General features: G+C 41.4%; 1 protein-coding gene across 1 annotated transcript; it reads right to left on the bottom strand.

The window, feature by feature from the left end:
• Window positions 1–205: 205 nt before the first annotated feature.
• Window positions 206–19836, bottom strand: LOC133561281 (cardiomyopathy-associated protein 5-like). The gene is made up of 3 exons (XM_061914644.1): window positions 19423–19836; window positions 18414–18680; window positions 206–2093 (listed from the first exon to the last, which is right to left on the bottom strand). Exons 1-3 carry the CDS (start codon window positions 19523–19525, stop codon window positions 1960–1962), a joined length of 504 nt encoding a protein of 167 aa, XP_061770628.1. The 5' UTR covers window positions 19526–19836; the 3' UTR covers window positions 206–1959.
• Between the last annotated feature and the right edge of the window lie 2259 nt (window positions 19837–22095).

Here is a 22095-nt window from a genome sequence, read left to right as displayed (position 1 = left end):
ACGTGCCCCACTGTTGATCTGCAGTGCCAGAGAACACTTGTTCGTTTTTGTGATAGGGAAACAAAATAAACAGTTTATTTTATGAATGTATGCAAAGTAAATCTCTGTGGGATGATGTACAATATTGGCTTTTGCTTGACACTCCAAACTTTGACTGATATTGATGTTTTGGGGATGTTAAAATAAAGCAAAAAAACATAAAAAATATTCAAAACACAATACTGGATTTATTTAATATATCCACAAATGTAAGTAAAAACAAAACCATCCTTCCACAAATAATTCAGTCATTTTCTCTCACTTTTATATTGCATAAAGGTCTGGGGACATACATATATAACAATCACAACACAATCATCATAATACAGAGTAAAAAATATAATGAATAAAATAGATTAAAGAGACCCAACAGATGATTCAAAAAGTCACACATTTTAAAATTGTATTGTTGAAATGATGTATAAAGTAAATAATAATATGCTTCCTGAAGTGGTCCAGAAGATGTTTCAGATGTGAACCAGTACATATGTATATCATATAAAGGTGATAATCTATGGGATTATTAACAATTACAAATACAAATATGTAATACTTCAATATTTCATATGAATAAGTCTAAAATTATATCTGGAATATACACAATATATATATACACACACACATATAAAATGTTTATTGCATGTAAAATATTTCCCGTACTATTTACTCCCACCTTTTTACTTAAATTGTTCTGTCCATTTTTTAATAAAAGTACACAATGTTGCATATTAATGCATGTGCTTGACTGAAAAAAGCACAAATATAAAATATCTAATCTATAAATGTAAAGATCATATTAAACAGATTGTTAGACAAACAACAATGTCACACATGTTATATGTGCTGATGTTGTTAGAAAGTCAAAATGAAAGTCTGGACAGTTTATTTCAAATCCTGCAGTTTCATTTGCTGCTGCTGTTCTCACCAGCACACTTGTGTTTCTTACACTGCTACTTAGAAGACAATCTTTCACCACACACACTGCAACTCAACACTTTCTCTCCTGGGTGTCTTCTCATGTGTACTACAAGGGTCGATCGGTCACAAAAGCTTCTGTTGCAGATTGAACAGGAATGTGATTTTTCACCAGTGTGTGTTTTAATGTGTACTTTCACATATGTACATGTTGTAAAACCTTTACCACAGATTGAACAGGAAAAAGGCTTTTCACCAGTGTGTGTTCTCATGTGTACTTTCAAATGATGATTTACAAGAAAACGTTTACCACAGGTTGAACAGGAAAAAGGTTTTTCACCAGTGTGTGTTCTCCTGTGTCTTTTCAAATCGCGACTTTCTACAAAACCTTTACCACAGATTGAGCATGAAAAGGGTTTTTCTCCAGTGTGTGTTCTCATGTGTTCTTTCAGAAGACTTGGGTATTTAAATGTTTTGTGACAGAGAGAAGATGTGAAGTGAGTGTTGTCAGTGTGACATGTCTTATCATCTTTAGAGTCTTCATCATCAGTGTCAGGAGAGTGTGACGTTGTGTCCTCACTATCTGATAGTGGAGCTAAGAGCTTGTCTGCTTGTGATCCTCCACAGTGGTCTCCATCAGCTTCTGTTGTCATGTGTTGTGTTGAGCTGCTGCTTGGAGGCTCCCCCCCTCCCCTCTCCTCACTTTCACCTTTCACCTCATCATCTTCACTCTTCACAGGGACACCAGTCACTGGGAACTCCTCCAACCAGTTAGGCTGACTGATGCCCTCTTCCTCCTCTTCCTCTTTAATGTGCGGCGGCTCTTGGACCTCCTCTTCCTCTTTAAAGCAGGGGGTCAATAGGTCCTCCTCTTCCTTTTTAATGTGAGAGGTCAGTGGGCCCTCTTCTGCATTTTTGATGTGTAAGATGAGTGGGTCCTCCGCTTGCCCTTTAATGTGAAGGGTCAGTTTAACATTATGGGTTTGTGGCGTCTCGTCTTCCTCTTTAATGTGGGGGGGGATGTGCCTCCTCTCTTCCCTCTTTAATGTGTTGGTAATGTGGTACCTCTTCTTCCTCGTGTATGTGGGGTGACTGTGGTTCCTCCTCCTGCTCATGGGGTAGAGGTTCTTCTTCAACGTCTGTGGGACAGGAGAAAAACAAACATTCTTTAGAAAATTCCAGCTTTGCTCAAATCAAATCAAATCGACTTTACTTATAAAGCATATTTAATATTTACCACAAAGTGCTGTACAATAGGCAGGTTAAAAGATAACACAAGGGAAACTAGCAAACACAACACAACACAACACAAACAAAGCACAATAACAAATAAATACATAAATAAAACATAGAAACAGGTTCACAGCAGGTGCATAATGGGATGCCATAGCAGGATGGAGATCACAGAATGTTAAAGGCCATGGAATAAAAGTGTGTTTTTAAGAGTGATTTAAATACAGGAAGAAAGGAGGCTTGTCTAACACTCAAAGGTAAGTTGTTCCAGAGCTTGCGAGTAGCAGCGGCAAAAGCTCTGTCACCGCTTAGCTTCAGCCTTGTGTCAGGGACCGTCAACAGCAGCTGACGTTACTGCCCCCCCGATCTTAGGGATTGGGGGCGGGGGGGGAGTGGCAGCAAGGCTGAAGGAGGTCGGAGATATATGTTGGAGCGAAGTTGTTTAGTGAAGTGAATTATATTTATATAGCGCTTTTTCTCTAGTGACTCAAAGCGCTTTACATAGTGAAACCCAATATCTAAGTTACATTCAAACCAGTGTGGGTGGCACTGGAAGCAGGTGGGTAAAGTGTCTTGCCCAAGGACACAACGGCAGTGACTAGGATGGCACAAGCGGGAATCGAACCTGCAACTCTCAAGTTGCTGGCACGGCCACTCTACCAACCGAGCTAAACCGCCCCTAGACATTTGAAAACAAATAGTAGATATAGTAGTATAGTTGATTCGGTAGAGCCCAGGGAGCCAGTGAAGGGACGCTAGTATGGGGGTGATGTGCTCACGCCTGTGGGTCTGTGTTAGCAGGCGAGCAGCAGAGTTCTGCACGAGCTGCAGGCAGGCGAGGGAGGCCTGGCTAATGCCTACGTTCAGGGCGTTGCAGTAGTCAAGACGAGTCGAGATAAATGCCTACATAAAGTAGTCCTAAGTGCCGAGGGGAAGGAGAGCGACTTGGACTAAACAACAAAAGTTCTGTTTTGTTTTCATTTAGGTTCAGGAAGTTAACTGAAAGCCAGACTTTAATGCCGTGCAGGCAGTCAATGAGACGTTGGACCGTGTTATTTTGTGCCATGGGAAAGTAGATCTGGCAGTCATCTGTATAAAAATTAAATGCAATACTGTGCTTCCTTCCTTTTTTTTTTTTTGTCCTGTCCAGCTTCTCAGGCAAATCATATAGTTGATGTAGGTGTCCATATCGGCTGTTCAGATTTACTTTACAAAAGAGAAGTGTAGCATATTTCTCTTGTTGCCTTATTTGAATTTGACTTCAATAAATGTATTTATATTATCATTTGGTGCAGCCAAATTATCTAAGATGGCAGCGCGTGTAGACGCAGCGACCTCTCGCTCTCCCGACCGTGCGGTATTTTGTTCGTTAGAGTTTTTGTCAAAATGATTTTCCCGTCAGCCTACATTGGAATACAAGTACAGTCCGCAGGCTTTGTCAAATATCCGAAAAATCAAGACCTGCCATGTTTTAGAACGCGACACAAAGATGCTAAGAGAGCTTGGACTACTCCGCGGGAGTGCTACCACACCGCCTGCTAACCCTCCCCGAAGAAGGAGGCATCGGAAGCGGTGTGCAAGGACGAGGAAGAGAGGCAAGCGTGGAGGCATCCGAGCGAGGCTAGTGGCTAGTCCAACTCGCCCATCTATACCATCTATCCTTTTGGCAAACGTACGATCACTGGACAATAAAATGGATCACATACGACTGCTGAGGACAACAAATCGGAAAGTGAGTAACTGATGTGTGTTTGTTTTCACTGAAACATGGCTTAATGGCAACATTACCGACTCAGCTGTACAACTGGAGCCGCTAGCATGCTACCGAGCGGACAGGGCGCTCGTAAACGGAGGGATCTGTGTTTACATCCGTGATATGTGGTGCCGGGACGCCACGGTGGTATACAAACACTGCTCACCACTGGCGGAGTTTATAATCGTGAAGTGCCGTCCTTTCTATCTGCCCATGGAGATGACAGCAAATCCTACTAGTTGCTGTTTACATCCCTCCCACTAGCAACAACAGTGATAGAAACGCTGCACTTCATGAACTGTACCAAGCCATCAGTGAACAACAAACAGCACATCCAGATGGTTTCACCATTCTTGCCGGAGATTTTAATCATGCTCATCTCAAGACTGTTTTGCCAAAATGTCATCAGCATGTTCACTTCCCAACCAGGGGGGATAACACTTTGGACATGGTTTACACTTCACACGAAGGAGATTACAAAGCCACTCCCCTCCTCCACATCGGCCTCTCTGACCACATATCAATTACGCTAACGCTAGCATACAGACAAAGAGTGAAAGCCACCAAACCGGTTCCGAAGCAGATAAGAGTGTGGCCAGAGGGGGCCTCCTCTGCTCTTCAAGATTGCTTCGACACAACAGACTGGGAAATTATTAAACAAGCAGCCACCCACAATAACAACACAGACATTGAGGAGTACGCAGACATTTTGACCTCCTACATTACCAAGTGCATGGATGATGTGACCCACACAAAAAACATTATCATTCGGGCCAACCAGATGCCATGGTTGCCAGGGGAGGTCCACAGGCTGCTGAGAGCCAGAGACAAGGCCTTCAGAGATGGAGATGGATCTGGCTTGAGAACAGCGCGAGCCAACCTGTCCCGAGGCATCAGAAAAGCAAAACAGGACCACACAAAGAAGATAACCTCCCACTTCAAGGACAGCAGAGATGCACAGAGCCTATGGCAGGGCATTCAGGCCATCACGGACTACAAGCCCGTCTCACAGAGCTGCGACAGCGACACCTCTCTGCTCAACAACCTGAACCGCTTCTTTGCACGTTTCGATGCACAAAACAACACTCGCTCACAGAAAACCACACCCCCTCTACACGAACAGTCCCTGTGCCTGTCTGCTGCCAGCGTAAAGAGAACACTCTCTACCATCAAGATCCGGAAGGCAGCAGGGCCAGACAACATCTCCGGTAGTGTGCTGAAGGATTGTGCAGAGGAGCTGAAGGACGTCTTTACAGACATCTTTAACACCTCTCTGAAGCAAGCCATTGTCCCCACATGCTTCAAATCCGCCACTATCATACCTGTGCCAAAGACATCATCCCCGTGAAGTTTTAACGACTACCGTCCTGTGGCACTGACATCCATCATCATATAAAGCTTCGAACGGTTGGTCATGTCACATATCAAATCCATCTTCCCCCCCACCTTGGACCCCTTCCAATTTGCATACCGAGCCAGACGATCAATAGAGGATGCAATATGGTCTGCCCTCCACCTAGCCCTCACCCACCTGGATCAGAAACACTCATGTGAGAATGCTGTTCATAGATTTCAGTTTAGCATTCAACACCATAATACCACAACAACTCACCTACAAACTTGGCAAACTGGGCCTCAGCATCTCACTCTGCAATTGGCTGCTCGACTTCCTTAGTCAGAGGCCACAAGCAGTACGTGTTGGTAACAACACCTCAAGCTCCATCACCCTGAGCACAGGGGCCCCACAAGGCTGTGTGCTCAGTCCTCTGCTCTTCACTCTACTGACACATGACTGCACACCAACCTACAGCTCCAACCACCTCGTTAAGTTTGCGGACGAAACAACTCTGGTGGGTCTCGTCACCAAGGGCGACGAGACTCACTACAGGGAAGAAGTGGACCTCCTGACCACGTGGTGCAGGGACAACAATCTCTTGCTGAATGTCAGCAAGACAAATAGATTGTTGTCAATTTCCAGAGAGGCCACACTCAACACCTGCCACTGACCATCGGTGGTGCTGCAGTGGAGAGAGTAAGGAGCACCAAATTCCTGGGGGTGCACATCAGTGAGGACCTGTCATGGACTACCAACACCGCATCACTGGTGAAGAAGGCCCAACAGCGCCTCTACTTCCTGCGAAAACTAAAGCGGGCAAGTGCTCCACCACCCATCCTGACCACTTTTTACAAAGGCACCATTGAAAGCATCCTTTCTAGTTGCATCACTGTGTGGGGCGGGAGCTACACTCAATACAACAGAAGAGACCTGCAGCGCATCGTGAAAACAGCTGGGAAAATCATTGATGCACCACTCCCATCTCTTCAGGACTTATACACCACCCGCCTCACCCGCAAAGCACTCACAATTGTGAGTGACGCAAGCCACCCTGCACACAACCTGTTCAGCCTCCTCCCCTCTGGACGAAGCTACAAGAGCCTCCGCTCTCGCACCACCAGACTCACCAACAGCTTTCACCACCAGGCTGTTAGGCTGCTGAACCCCCCCCTTCAATTCTCAGCCCGATCCAACAGGCTGTCAGGACTTTGAAATCCCCCTCCCCGGAACAACCTGAACTCTAAACCCCATGACCCACGGAAAAAATGACTATGCGAAATTGCACACATCTGCCGCTATATCATAAGTATTTGCATTACTGATGAAACACTCATTGTTTACAGCCATATCCTATTTAAAAACAACAGGAACTAAATATATTGTCATTTCAGTAGGTAGACATATTTACGTTGCACTTTACTGTTGTATTTTCTTTTTTTATGTACGCATGGGAGAGTGCAAAACTAAATTTTGATTCCTTTGTATGTCTTTACATGTAAAGAAATTGACAAATAAAGCTGACTTGACTTGAGGGGATAGAAAGAGAAAAAAAGGAAGACAGAGGGGGAAATTGTGGGGATAAGAGGGGGATTAGACAGAGAGATAAAAACAACAGCAGCAACACAACAATAACAACAAAAACAACAACAACAATAAAACAACACCAGCACATACGGTATGTACAAATATGATCGTAAAAGTGATAGCAAAAACACAGTTAGTGAAATAAATAATAATATAGAAAGGACAATGAGCATTTTTACACTAAAACTGGAGCAATACAAATACCAATAGAAAAAGCAGTATTGATCATGAACAATACTAATAGTTTACCTCTATTATCAACAATACAGTTGTTCAAATGCAACAATACGTATACAAAATAACTAAAAAGATTAACAAAATAATAAAAAATTTAAAAAAAATAAAATAAAGGAATACCGAAAGATGGAGGGGAAGAGAGAGAGGCAACCTATATTAATCTTGTAGATTGTTATAGTAACAATTAGGGTTGGGTATCGAGTATCGATTGGAACCGGGACAACTTTCCGGTTCTCCTGGAATCGTTCTAAAGTTTAAATTTCGATTCCTAGTTTCGATACCCAGTCCGCCGACCGGAAAAAAATAATAAGTCCGCCGACCCGGAAGAAGAGGCCGCTGAACACCAACGAAGAAGAGCCCACCGCCGGAAGTGTTAGCATAGCCGAGCCTATGATAGCGGGCGTCGACGGTCGAAAGTGTGGCTTTATTTTACTAAAAAAAAATGAAATATCAGCGAAATGTAACACGTGCGACAGGACTGTTTGGTGCTTAGGAGGGTGCACGTCGAACATGATGGAGCACCTCCGAGTTCATGGAGTACAAATAAATGCGTGTCCCGTCTTGGACAGGAGACACTATCCGTCCAGAACGCTCACACATTCTGCCTGAGAAGGCGGATATGCTCATTTTCCTAAACAACAACTGTCTCTGATTTTATACTGTACCTGCTGCTAATCTGGACTGGGTTTTGCAGGTTGATTCTTATTGTTTATTTGCTTTTCTGCACCAGGTTAGACCATCAGTGGGAGCACGGTAACATGTTAAATACCTGCAGCATCATACACTTGTGTGTGTAAATGTGTTTTCATGAGGTTTCCTGCAGCATCATACACTTGTGTGTAAATGTGTTTTCATGAGGTTTCCTGCAGCATCATACACTTGTGTGTGTAAATGTGTTTTCATGAGGTTTCCTGCAGGATCATACACTTGTGTGTGTAAATGTGTTTTCATGAGGTTTTCTGTAGCATCATACACTTGTGTAAATGTGTTTTCATGAGGTTTCCTGCAGCATCATACACTTGTTTGTGTAAATGTGTTTTCATGAGGTTTCCTGCAGGATCATACACTTGTGTGTAAATGTGTTTTCATGAGGTTTCCTGCAGGATCATACACTTTTGTGTAAATGTGTTTTCATGAGGTTTCCTGCAGCATCATACACTTGTGTGTGTAAATGTGTTTTCATGAGGTTTCCTGCAGCATCATACACTTGTGTGTAAATGTGTTTTCATGAGGTTTCCTGCAGGATCATACACTTGTGTGTGTAAATGTGTTTTCATGAAGTTTCCTGCAGGATCATACACTTGTGTGTGTAAATGTGTTTTCATGAGGTTTCCTGCAGGATCATACACTTGTGTGTGTAAATGTGTTTTCATGAGGTTTCCTGCAGCATCATACACTTGTGTGTAAATGTGTTTTCATGAGGTTTCCTGCAGGATCATACACTTGTGTGTGTAAATGTGTTTTCATGAGGTTTCCTGCAGGATCATACACTTGTGTGTGTAAATGTGTTTTCATGAGGTTTTCTGTAGCATCATACACTTGTGTGTGTAAATGTGTTTTCATGAGGTTTTCTGTAGCATCATACACTTTTGTGTAAATGTGTTTTCATGAGGTTTTCAAAAATAAAGCTCTCTTGATGAAAGTGTACCCCTGTGAAAATGTATTCATAATTTATAATATTTATATTCTAGTTCATAGATTTGATATTTATATTTTAGTTGAAAACCGCTCTGTGAGGAATTTATAGTAAAGTTCATAAAAAGTTAATAGAATTAAAATTGATGGAGAATGTCAGACTATTTCATTCAGAAAGACTGTAGGTTAGCTAGCTCATTTAAAATATCCTAAACTTTGTTTTGACCGTGCATTTTTTTTTTTTTTTTTTTTTAAAGGAGAACATTATCACAATTTCGAAAGGGTTAAAAACAATAAAAATCAGTTCCCAGTGGCTTGTTGTATTTTTTGAAGTTTTTTTCAAAATTTTACCGGTCCCGGAATATCCCTAAAAAAAGCTTTAAAGTGCTTGATTTTCGCTGTTTGCAATGCGACTATCCATTTCCCTGTGACGTCACACAGTGCTGCCAATGTAAACAAACAATGGCGAATAGCACAGCAAGATATAGCGACATTAGCTCGGATTCAGACTCGGATTTCAGCGGCTTAAGCGATACAACACATTACGCATGTATTGAAACGGATGGTTGGAGTATGAAAGTATTGAAGAAGAAACTGACACTTATGAGCGAATAGCTGTTGACACTATTCATAGCCATAGCATGGCCGAATAGCTGCGTTAGCATCGCCGGTAAAATGTGCGGACCAAACGATCAGGACTTTTGCATCTCGTGACAATGGAGCAACTTAAATCCTTCGATTGGTATGTGTTTTTTTCGCATTAAATGTGGGTGGAAGGAAACGTAATATAGCTGCAAATGCATCTGCAGGTTATCCATACATCTCTGTGCCATGTCTGCTTCAGCACCGCCGGTAAATAGCATGTTAGCATCGATTAGCGTAGCATGTTAGCATCGATTGGCTGGCAGTCAACATCAACAAAACTCACCTTTGTGAATTTGTTGACTTTATCGTTGCAAATGCATCTGCAGGTTATCCATACATCTCTGTGCCATGTCTGCTTTAGCACCGCCGGTAAATAGCATGTTAGCGTCGATTAGCGTAGCATGTTAGCATCGATTAGCTGGCAGTCACGCCGCAACCAAATATGTCTGATTAGCACATAAGTCAACATCAACAAAACCCACCTTTGTGATTTCGTTGACTTTATCGTTGCAAATGCATCTGCAGGTTATCCATACATCTCTGTGCCATGTCTGCTTTAGCACCGCCGGTAAATAGCATGTTAGCGTCGATTAGCATAGCATGTTAGCATCGATTAGCTGGCAGTCACGCCGCAACCAAATATGTCTGATTAGCACATAAGTCAACATCAACAAAACCCACCTTTGTGATTTTGTTGACTTTATCGTTGCAAATGCATCTGCAGGTTATCCATACATCTCTGTGCCATGTCTGTCATCACCGGTAAAATGTGGAGACACACTGGCACATTCAATGGGGGTCTGGCGGCAGACATTTTTGCATCTTCGGGCCAGTGGTGCAACTTGAATCCCTCCCTGTTAGTGTTGTTACACCCTCCGACAACACACCGACGAGGCATGATGTCTCCAAAGTTCCAAAAAATAGTCGAAAAAACGGAAAATAACAGAGCTGAGACCCGGTGTTTGCAATGTGTTGAAAATGAAAATGGTGGCTGTATTACCACGGAGACCTCACGTTCTGACGTCATCGCAAAAAGAGCGATAAACAGAAAGGCGTTTGATTCGCATAAATTCACCCATTTGGAGTTCGGAAATCGGTTAAAAAAATATATGGTCTTTTTCCTGCACCATCAAGGTATATATTGACGCTTACATAGGTCTGGTGATAATGTTCCCCTTTAAAGAAAGAATCGGAATCGAGAATCGTCAGGAATCGGAATCGAAACAAAGAATCAGAATCGTTCGAATTCAAACGATACCCAACCCTAGTAACAATAGGTTAAGCTTTGTCAGTATGCCATATGTTACCCAGTTTCTCCTAGGGCAACAACGTTGATATATGTTTGATGAAACGTGATTATGTGCATGAGTGTATGTATGTATATGTACTTGTATATGAACAGAATGTGTATATGAATGTTTGTGCAGTGAATGTATATGTGTATGTTTGTACTGTGAATGTATGTGTACAGTATGTGAATGTTTGTACTGTGAATGTATGTGTACAGTATGTGTATGTTTGTACCGTGAATGTGCGTGTAGATGGACGAACTTGGAATATGTAGGTATGTACTGTATTTGTGTATGTATGTGCGAGCGTAGGTACCTATGTACAGTATGTACGTTTGTATGTATGAATAACGGTGTGTGTGTGTGAGTATATGTGTGTGTGTATGTACGATGTATTTGACTCCCAGTGTGCGTGTGAGCCAGAGTACGGCCCCAGCCGCCCAGAGAGCCCAACCCAAACAGCAGGTGTGGCGCCCGGAGAACCAGGGACCACCGGCCCAAAGCAGCCAGGCCGGCCAGCGACGGGAACCCCAGAGCCCAGCCCACTGCGCCGCCCGGAAGAGCCAGCAGCAGGCCGCAGACAGACGCGCCCAGCAGAGGACAGGGCACGAGAGAAGCAGCAGACGGCCAGACCCCAAGCCAGCTAGAGACAACCACCCACACGGGCAGAAAGACGGGACGCCCCGCCCGGGGGAACCCAGAGACTCCCCGCAGCCGGACGGAAAGACCGCCCCAGCCCTACCAGCACCCGGGCCCCCACGCCCCAACCCTAAACCCCGGGGAGCATGGCGCAGTCCACACCAGGCCACCCCACCCAAGTCGGCCGGCCGCCACAGGACCACCCAGCGCATGGCCGCGGGAACCACCCACCTCACCCGCAGGGACCCAAACGAGGGAGATGGAACAACCAGCAACCGCCCTGTCAAAGTTACCCCCCTGAGGGAGGAGGAAAAAACAAAACAAAACAAACAAAAAAAAAACAACAAAAAAAACATAATTAATACATCAAAAAATAAATAAATGAATAAGAATAAAATAAAAATGTTTTCAAAAAATTAAAATTTAAAAAAATTAAATTAGTACATATACGTATACACATGTACATACACACACACATACATATACATAAATGCAATACATATATGTGTATATAAAGATACATACACATATACATATACACATACATACACACACACATACATATACATACATATACACACATATATACATACATATATATATAGTTACATAAATATATACATACACATACATACACATATACATACATAAATATATATATATATACATACATACATACATATACACATATATATACATACATGCACACATACACATATATACATACACATACATTTATACATACATATAACCGCATGCCTCCGCATACATATATACACAAAAATAATAAAATAAAATAAAACATTTAAATAAGATCACAGACATGCTGACACACAACATCACTACCCCAGCAGCTGGCCAACTCACAGCAACTCAGAATACCCTGCAGCACCAAGCTACCACAATGGATGAGCGGACTAGACCCAGCCGGCCCCAACCAAGACGCGCACCCGGAAGGGATGGACGGAGGGACCCAGGAGCTCTAGACATGCAGCCCGGATGCAGTAGCCTGAGGCGTCAACCCCGATTGACCAGCAGGCCCAGAGCGTGACCCCAGAAATATACATACACACACACATATATATATATATATATATATATATATATATATATATATATATATACACACATATATATATATATATAAATACACATATATATATATATATATATATATATATATACACACACATACATCTATATACATTTGCATATATACATACACATACGCGCATATACCCATATACATACATACACACACATACATACATACATACATACATACATCTATAAACATTTGCATATATACATACACATACGCGCATATACCCATATACATACATACACACACATACATACATACATACATACATACATACATACATACATATATATATATATACACACACACATACACATGTATACATACATACACACATAAATATATACATACATATATACATATATATACACGCATACACATACATATATATGTATACATATCCACACATGCACATACACACATACATATTTATGAACACACACATACCTGTAACCATACATGCACACCCATATATGTACATACTACATTTACATCCATCCATACACACACACACACACACACACACACACACACACACACACACACACACACGCACACAAATATTTATATGACAACAAATCCCGGAGGGACAGCAATGAGAACTAGCCGAGCCCACTGAGAACTAGCCGAACCCCCAAGCCCCACAGGTCTGGCCGCGTACCCACGCCACCCAGGGACAACCCCCGACAAGCCCGCCCAAAACAACGAAGCGAAACCGGGCGCGCAAGGGCGGCATGGCAGGGCGCAAGGGCACCCCAGGCCCACACCCGACAAGCCAACCAACACGACAATAAACAAGTATGAAGCCGGCAAGTCCGACAATGACCACGAGTGCCCGCTACCACCAGTCACAACATAAGCCACCCCCCTGCACCGGACCCAGCAGCCACAGTTGCCCACACCACAAACAAACGGCATCAGAAACAGCAGCTGCAATAGCCCCAGACAGCCAGCACCACCCCATCAAATCAAAGTGATCGAGAAAAAACAACTGTGATCGGCAACCACACGCCAACAGGATCAGGGAGACTAGCCCACGCCAGCCCGCCAGTCAGCCCAAACGCCAACATGCAAACAAGAGACATCAACAACTCCCCCACCAATAGACCACACCACCCCAACCCAAACCCGCACAAACACACCACCGCCCAAACAACCAAGACACATTATCCAGGCCAGACAAAGGGGCCGCGCTGCCACCGCATCAAGTCACCTGCACAGACTCCATAGAGCAAGGACGGGCCACACGGGCACGGACCCCACTGAACAGGAAGCGAGACCCGTGCGACGCCTCACACAAATAAATAATATATTGTACTATTGTTTTTTCTTTCAAATAAAATAAAATAAAAAATAATAAAAATAAAATAATAATAATAATAAAATCCTCACACCTTCCTGAAAACAGAACCGAGGGGGCGAAGGTAAAGCGCAAATGAAAGAGGGCCGAGGATTGAGCCCTGGAGGACCCCATGTGGTAGAGGAGCTGTGAAAGACAAAAAGTTGTCTATTTTTACACAAAAACTCCTGTCAGTCAGGTACGACCGGAACCAGTTGAGGGTGGCGTCCTTAATGCCCACGCAGTTCTCAAGACGAGTGATTAAGGTGGCGTGGTCGACGGTGTCGAACGCAACACACAGATCTAAAAGCACCAGGACAACATATTTACCAGAATCAGTTGACAGGAGGATATCGTTAGACACTTTACGAAGCGCTGACTCTGTGCTGTGGAGGGCTTTGAAACCGGACTGGAACAGCTCAGTGATACCATTATCTTCTAAGAAGGAAAACAACTGACTGTAGACAACCTTCTCTAATATTTTGGAAATGTATGGAAGATTAGAGATAGGTCTGTGATTGGAGAGGAGAAAGGTGTGCATGTTTAAACTCTGCTGGTACTATTCCAGAAAAGAGGCTACTATTGATAATGTTAAGGACACTTGATCCAATAGTAGCAAGTACCTCCTTAAACAGGTAAGGTGGGAGGGCATCCGTAGGAAAACCAGAGGGCTTCATATGACTAACCGTGTCTTTTAGAAAGGAAAAGGACACTGGCTCAAACTGATGGAAAATAGAAGAGAAGTGCAGAAGAATAGAAAGGTCATAGGAAGGCTGAGATAAACTGGCTCTAGTTGACACAATTTTGTCAGTGAAAAAGTGGAGACAACTTTCACAGAATTCAGAAGAAACATTAAAACCAACAGATTTGAGAGCATCAATGGCAATGTTAATGGTATTAAACAGGCCTCTGGGGTTATTACAGTTAGAATATATAATCTCAGATAGATATATATTCACCTCTGCTTTTACAGTCATCTGAAAGGAAAGCAGGCTTTCTTTTTTCCATTTTCTCTCTGCTATCCTACACCTTCGCCTGGCAGCACGAGTGACGTCATTCAACCAGGGCTGAGGCGTGGCTTTAGAGCGGCAGTACTTAAAAGGACCGATCGTGTCCAGTGTTTGTAAACAAATAGAGTTGAACCCAGAAACCAACTCTACAGTATTCAGACGTACAGAGGCTGCAGAATTATCATCACAAAGAGTCGAAAAAATGGAGGAGAACAGAGCAGGAGACGAAGATTTAAACATGCGAGAGCGTTGAGGCGGAGCGCACAATGTAACGGACACTGAGTGGGAATATCAAACAGGATCGGCATATGATCAGAGAACACAGCGTCGCAAACCATACGAGAGCACTAAATGGAGTTTATGCCTGCGTTCATGTGTGGAACCACACACAGACTGTACAAAGTTAAATGAGTCAATTACATTCAGGAAGCTCCTGGAAAGCGACTCGTCTGGGCTTAGGTGTGAATATTAAAATCACCAGCAATAAGGACAAGATTATATTTAGGCAGGATTTCAGACAGAAATTCAGAAAAGTCAGTTATAAAGTCTTTGGGGTACTTGGGTGGTTGATGGACGACGGCACACAGGACGACATCAGAAAGACCCAGTTCAAACATGCACAGTTCCAAGCTTGAAAAGGAGGATTGCAGGCGTATCAGACGGCATTTAAATTCATTTTTAAAAACCACTGCTAATCCTCCTCCTTTTTGACCAGACGACCGCGGAGAATAGAAGTAGGAACACTCCGGAGACAGAAGTTCATTAAGAGGGGCGGACTCACCGGCTCTCAGCCATGTTTTCGTCACACAGAGGAAGTCAAGTCCGCGGGAAGTGAAGAAATCCTTCAGGATAAACGTTTTGTTTGTGAAAGATCTTGCGTTCACAAGACTGAACCTGGCGGGGGCCGGCACGTCCAAGGCCGCAACTAATCCAGGTGGGGCCCGACACACAGGGCGGGGACAGCAGGAGCAACGGCGGCAAGCCTCATCCTCCAAACCAACAATAGGAACAAGCCAGGAACCGATGGGATCCAGTGAGCGTGGGCGCAGGAGGAGACCGGATACCAAACCAATCCTCCTTCGGGAAGCCACGTTTACCACGGCGCCGGAGACTCTTCCGCTGGGTGAGAGGAGCCAGCAGACGTGAAAAGAACGCAGGAATCCGGCTAAGTGAAAAAGCTGACTGGGACGTCGGAAAAACAACGTCGAAGTTGATAATATCAGTGGGACACGGGCAAAGATCCAACAGTGTTTGGCGGTCATACACAAGCCGTGAGCTGACAGAGACGAAAATAGACGCAAACAACACAAAAACAAACAGAGCTGACAGCGAGAGAGGGCAGGCCGAAGCACATACTGGCGCCATCTTGGAAATACCTAAAAAACTCATTATTATATCAACTATCAAAGAGAGAAACTCTTCATTTAACATAATATCCTTTTTTCCTGCTTCAAAACAGTACAAACCCCGTTTCCATATGAGTTGGGAAATTGTGTTAGATGTAAACATAAACGGAATAAAATGATTTGCAAATCCTTTTCAACCCATATTCAATTGAATGCACTACAAAGACAACATATTTGATGTTCAAACTCATAAACTTTATTTTTTTTGCAAATAATAATTAACTTAAAATTTCGTGGCTGCAACACATGCCAAAGTAGTTGGGAAAGGGCATGTTCACCACTGTAGTACATCACCTTTTCTTTTAACAACACTCAATAAACGTTTGGGAACTGAGGAAACTAATTGTTGAAGCTTTGAAAGTGGAATTCTTTCCCATTCTTGTTTTATGTAGAGCTTCAGTCCTTCAACAGTCCGGGGTCTCCGCTGTTGTATTTTATGCTTCATAATGTGTCACACATTTTCAATGGGAGACAGGTATGGACTGCAGGCGGGCCAGGAAAGTACCCGCACTCTTTTACAACGAAGCCACGCTGTTGTAACACTTGTCTTGCTGAAATAAGCAGGGGGCGTCCCTGATAACGTTGCTTGGATGGCAACATATGGTGCTCCAAAACCTGTATGGACCATTCAGCATTAATGGTGCCTTCACAGATGTGTAAGTTACCCATGCCTTGGGCACTAATACACCCCCATACCATCACAGATGCTGCCTTTTGAACTTTGCGCCTACAACAATCCGGATGGTTATTTTCCTCTTTGTTCTGGAGGACACCACGTCGTCTGTTTCCAGACCACAGAACACCTTTCCACTTTGCATCAGTCCATCTTAGGTGAGCTCGGGCCCAGCCAAGCCGGCGGCGTTTCAGGATATTGTTGATAAATGGGTTTGGCTTTGCATAGTAGAGTTTTAACTTGCACTTACAGATGTAGCGCCCAACTATAGTTACTGACAGTGGTTTTATGAAGTGTTCCTGAGCCCATGTGGTGATATCATTTACACACTGATGTCGGTTTTTGATGCGGTACTGCCTGAGGGCTCAAAGGTCCGTAATATCATTGCTTACGTGCAGTGATTTCTCCAGATTCTCTGAACTTTTGATGATTTTACGGACCGTAGATGGTAAAATCCCTAAATTACTTGCAATAGCTTGTTGAGAAATGTTGTTCTAAAACTGTTCGACAATTTGCTTACAAAGTGGTGACCCTCATCCTTGTTTGTGAATTACTTAGCATTTCATGGAATCTGCTTTTATACCCAATCATGGCACCCACCTGTGCCCAATTAACCTGCACACCTGTGGGATGTTCCATATAAGTGTTTGATGAGCATTCCTCAACTTTCTCAGTAGGTATTGCCACCTTTCCCAACTTCTTTGTCACGTGTTGCTGGCATTAAATTCTAAAGTTAATGATTATTTGCGGGAAAAAAAAGTTTATCAGTTTGAACATCAAATATGTTGTCTTTGTAGCATATTCAACTGAATATGGGTTGAAAATGATTTGCAAATCATTGTATTCTGTTTATATTTACATCTAACAGGATTTCCCAACTCATATGGAAACATGGTTTGTAGTTGACTGGGAGGTGTTTATTATAATTTGGGGAGAGTCCGCTGCCTGATGCTTACCAGCTAAACACCTACCTGCTTATGACGACGGTGGAGCACTAACTCCTTGCACTCTGAATACACACTGCTGATTGGCTGTTACTGCTCTGAATATGAACTGCTGATTGGCTGTTACCGCTCTTTCTGTAACCAATCAGATGGTTTTGTGGGTGGGACAATGCTGGGTGCTGTGTAGAGTACTGACAGGGACAGGCATAACGAAGCGGAGCAGCTTGTTAAGGCTTTAGGTTAATATGTTCGTGTGGAAACTCATTCGGTACACCTCCGAACCAAACCAAAACCCCCGTACCGAAACGGTTAAATACAAATACACGTATACACAAATACATCCCTAATCTTCACCACTAAACCTTTGAAATATGCTGACATATGTGCTGCTAAGGTAAATAAACAGTAGCCATATTGAATGTTTGCCTTCATTTGACCACGTGAGGTAAGGAGGACGGCCTCTAGGTCACATGGTTACACCCCAGCAATTACATTGTTGATGATTGATGGGCATTCATTTTTAAATGTTGGTGTTAAAAAGCAAGTTTATTTTCATCTTTAGTCCTAAATGTGTCCCCCGGATGAACATGTGTCACAAACATTGTATTAGATGATATGTGGATGTTGTGCTTACTTGGACTGTGATGAAGCTGTGAGGACTCAGGTGGTTTGTCTTCATGCTCTTCAGTCTTCACAGAGACAACAGTCAGTGGAAACTTGCTGACATCAGCCTCCTCCTGCCCTATAGGACACTCTCCCTCCTCTTCCTCTTTAAAATAAAAGGGCTGTGAATCCCCCTTGTCCCCTTTAAAATGTGAGGGCTGTGGATATTCTAAAGTGAAACTGTCCCCCTGCAGATGAGGGAGACATTCTTCTTGGTGTCCAATCAGCTGATGGATGTCTACAGGACACAAACAAAACACATTTTAGCTCCTACATGCTAAGTATTAAATCGTACATGAAATAATGGGCTCTAGCTATTGAAAATGTTATTAATCAAGTGTTCTACGGGAAATGTTTCCGATTAATTGAGTAACTGGATAAAACATAGTGTTGCTTGGTAAAAGACGAACTTAAGCGACTATAAGACACTTCACTTAATAATGAACAGTCAATTGGTTTGAGATGGTATGAGATCAAGATGTCATCTTTAGAGCAGGCTGTTTTTTCAATAATCAATGCAACATTAATGGCTGCATCAACGAACACCGACATGAAGGAAATAGCAGGTCAGTATAGCTTTGACACACATATATAACTTGTCAAACCTGCCAGCTAGCAGGCTAGGTTTACAGCATCAGTAACCATGGTAACTGACTCTGACTTTGTCTTACCTCTCTTATTTTTGGAGGTAAAACTCTCGAGCTTTCCATACTCAGGACTTTGCACTTAACCCGCTCTCTGGAATATTCCCCCGGTGACTGTGTGAGTTTTGTGTAAACATGTTGATACACATTGTTACAAACATCAACCTCTCATAAATATTGTGTGTCTGACAATGTCTCCTTCTTATCAACAATGTAAAACCATCAGTGCATCATCCTCACATGACAATTCATCTTCCTACAGACAACTTATTGAAGAACAGTGTTAATAATGAAATATAAAGTTAGTAAAGATGTGAGAGTAAGAAGTAAACAAACCTGTTCTGTGTAACACAACTTGATGTTTTTCATGTTGTCGCTCCTTCTCCTCTTTTGTTGGACAAAGTTCCTCCTCGTACTCTGCTGTGGTTCTTTGGCACATTTTCACACAATCACAACACTTTACACTCACACTTGATCTCTACTTAGCGATGTGTTTTGATCACTTCTGCCTCTCTTTGTTAGCAGCTAACAAGCTAAGCTAACTAGCAAGTTAAGTTAGCTCGAGAAACGTCAAAGTGCGCTCAGACTAATATAACCGGATGCAAACAGTTATTAACGATGTTTACCCTATTTACTAGAGTGTAATAAAGGACATATATGTGTACATGGAGGCACAGATTAAGAACACTGAACTGTGACGACTGCAATAACGTCTTCACCGTCAGACGCCATCTTGCTTTATCCTCGCCGTGTTTGGTTCGCGCGCAGTGTTGTCAGATCTCGCGAGAGAAACAAGTAACCAGCTCTTTTCCAAATCTCGCGAGAGGAATAAGTACAACCAGCTTTCCACCCCCTGTAAAACTATTTTATTATATACTATTTACTTCTTGTGAAAATAAAAGTAAACTCGTCCATTTCAAATTTTCCCCCCAAAAAACAGAACACATAATACTTATTTCCGTGAAAATATTCAAATATTTAAAAATGTTTTGAAACAAAAGTAGCATAAGGAAAGAAAAACAAGAAACAAAATTAATATTACACTCATGATATTATTTTTGTTTTTGATGGTAATCGTTTTTATAATGTATTTTAGAATGTGGGAGGTTTTCATGTTCTTTTAAAATTTCCTTTGTCGTTATTTATATTATATCCATCAATCTATATATCTATATATCTACCTCTCTCTCTCTCTCTCTCTCTCGCTCTCTCTCTCTCTCTCTATATATATATATATATATATACATATATATATATATATACACATACATATATATATATATATATATATATATATATATATATATATATAGTTTTTTTTTACTAAATAGTTGGCAGCAGAGGCTCCATGTATTACCTGAAGAAACATTTTGACTTCTGACCTTTCCACATTATTTCTCTCATCTTTACTGCTGGAGATCAGCTCACTGAGGATGTAAGCTCCATTTTGCTATTTTAATTATCTTTAATTATTCATAAACAGACTAAAAACAAACCATCATTATCATTACTTCCTCATTTGTTTCACTCTCTACTAATTAAAACTATTCCAGCATGAAAACATTCAGGATGTTACACATCCCCAAAAGTAACATTTTACTATTTTATTAATATCATACATTATTACATTTAATATTCACATGTTAATGAAAATGTGTATTTCCACTCAGGGATTATTAAAGTATTTCTGATTCTGATAATTAAATCACTCTCAAAAAGCATTTAAAGCTGAATATATTTTTTACCATAGCTCAGCTTCACAATGTTGGAATATTGACTGCTGATATTAATATTCTTCTACTGTTTACAATATTACACTTAACTCTCTTTTTTTGCTCAAATGAACAGGATGAAAGTGTCTTTAATTGTCACTACTGAGTGTAACTATATATAATTATGTATATAATAATCTTCCATTCTTCACCTTCATTACAGCTTGATTTAACTCTCGTCTTATTTTATCCAGAGAGAACTTGACCATAAAATAGATGGCTGCACGTCAATAAACTGTCACTAAACTTCAATAAAACTAAATATATCATATTTGGAGATTGTAAAAATGTAAAACACAAACAATGATGGATAATATTGAAATGAAAGGAATAAAGGTCATCACATTTTTATGAGTTAATATAGATGATGAAGTAAGCTGGACACTACATGTAAGTCATATAAAGAAAACATAAAAAAATGGAGTGCAATACAAAATAGAATAAAATAAATACTTATGAATATTAACTATAATTATTGTACCCAACTTTAGTTGAAGCATACATTGTTCATTGCATAAAAGTCTGGGGACATACATATAAAACAATCACAAAACAATCATCATATTACGCAAGAGAGTAAAAAAGATAATTAATAAAATGGATTATAGAGACCCAACAAATAATTCATAAAGTCACACATTTTAAAAGTAAATGATCTTGTATAAAAGACAACTGTTCAAATGATGTATAAAGTAAATAATAATATGCTTCCAGAAGTGGTCCAGAAGATGTTTTTGTAAACCAGTAAATATGAACTAAGAGGGATTTATGAGTACTCAAAAGCAAAGGTCTGAACACATTTAAAACAAATATGTACATCATATAAAGGAGTTCATCTACGCAATCATCTACAATTTGAAAAAAAAAATGCAACTCTTCATTATTACATAAAACATATGAAACAATATTATGAATAAGTATAAAAGTAAATTATGGATATCTACACTTAAAATGTTTACTGTAACTAACATATTTTATATACTGTTTATTCTCACCTTTTCAGTCAAAAATCTTTTCATTTTAAAGTACACAAATGTGTATATTAACTCATGTACTTGACTGAAATAAAAGCACTAATCTGAAATGTCTAATCTATAAATGTTAGATTCATAATAACATTATTGTACACACACAACAATGATGTCACACATGTTATATGTGCTGATGTTGTTAGAAAGTCAAAATGAAAGTCTGGACAGTTTATTTCAAATCCTGCAGTTTCATTTGCTGCTGCTGT

This window comes from Nerophis ophidion, linkage group LG10, assembly GCF_033978795.1.
Source record: "Nerophis ophidion isolate RoL-2023_Sa linkage group LG10, RoL_Noph_v1.0, whole genome shotgun sequence".
Taxonomy (NCBI): Eukaryota; Metazoa; Chordata; class Actinopteri; order Syngnathiformes; family Syngnathidae; genus Nerophis; species Nerophis ophidion.
The sequence above is the reverse complement of the archived record's forward strand: the minus strand, read 5'-3'. Positions and strand labels throughout refer to the sequence as shown.

What these genes read in the sequence shown, in the direction of transcription:
- LOC133561281 (XM_061914644.1), bottom strand. Translation starts at nt 19,525, where the DNA reads ATGTGCCAAAGAACCACAGCAGAGTACGAGGAGGAACTTTGTCCAACA. An exon ending in AGTTGTGTTACACAGAACAG is followed by an intron (nt 18,681 to 19,422) that starts GTTTGTTTACTT and finishes TGTGTCCTGTAG; the next exon opens with ACATCCATCAGCTGATTGGA. An exon ending in ACAGCTTCATCACAGTCCAA is followed by an intron (nt 2,094 to 18,413) that starts GTAAGCACAACA and finishes CCTGTCCCACAG; the next exon opens with ACGTTGAAGAAGAACCTCTA.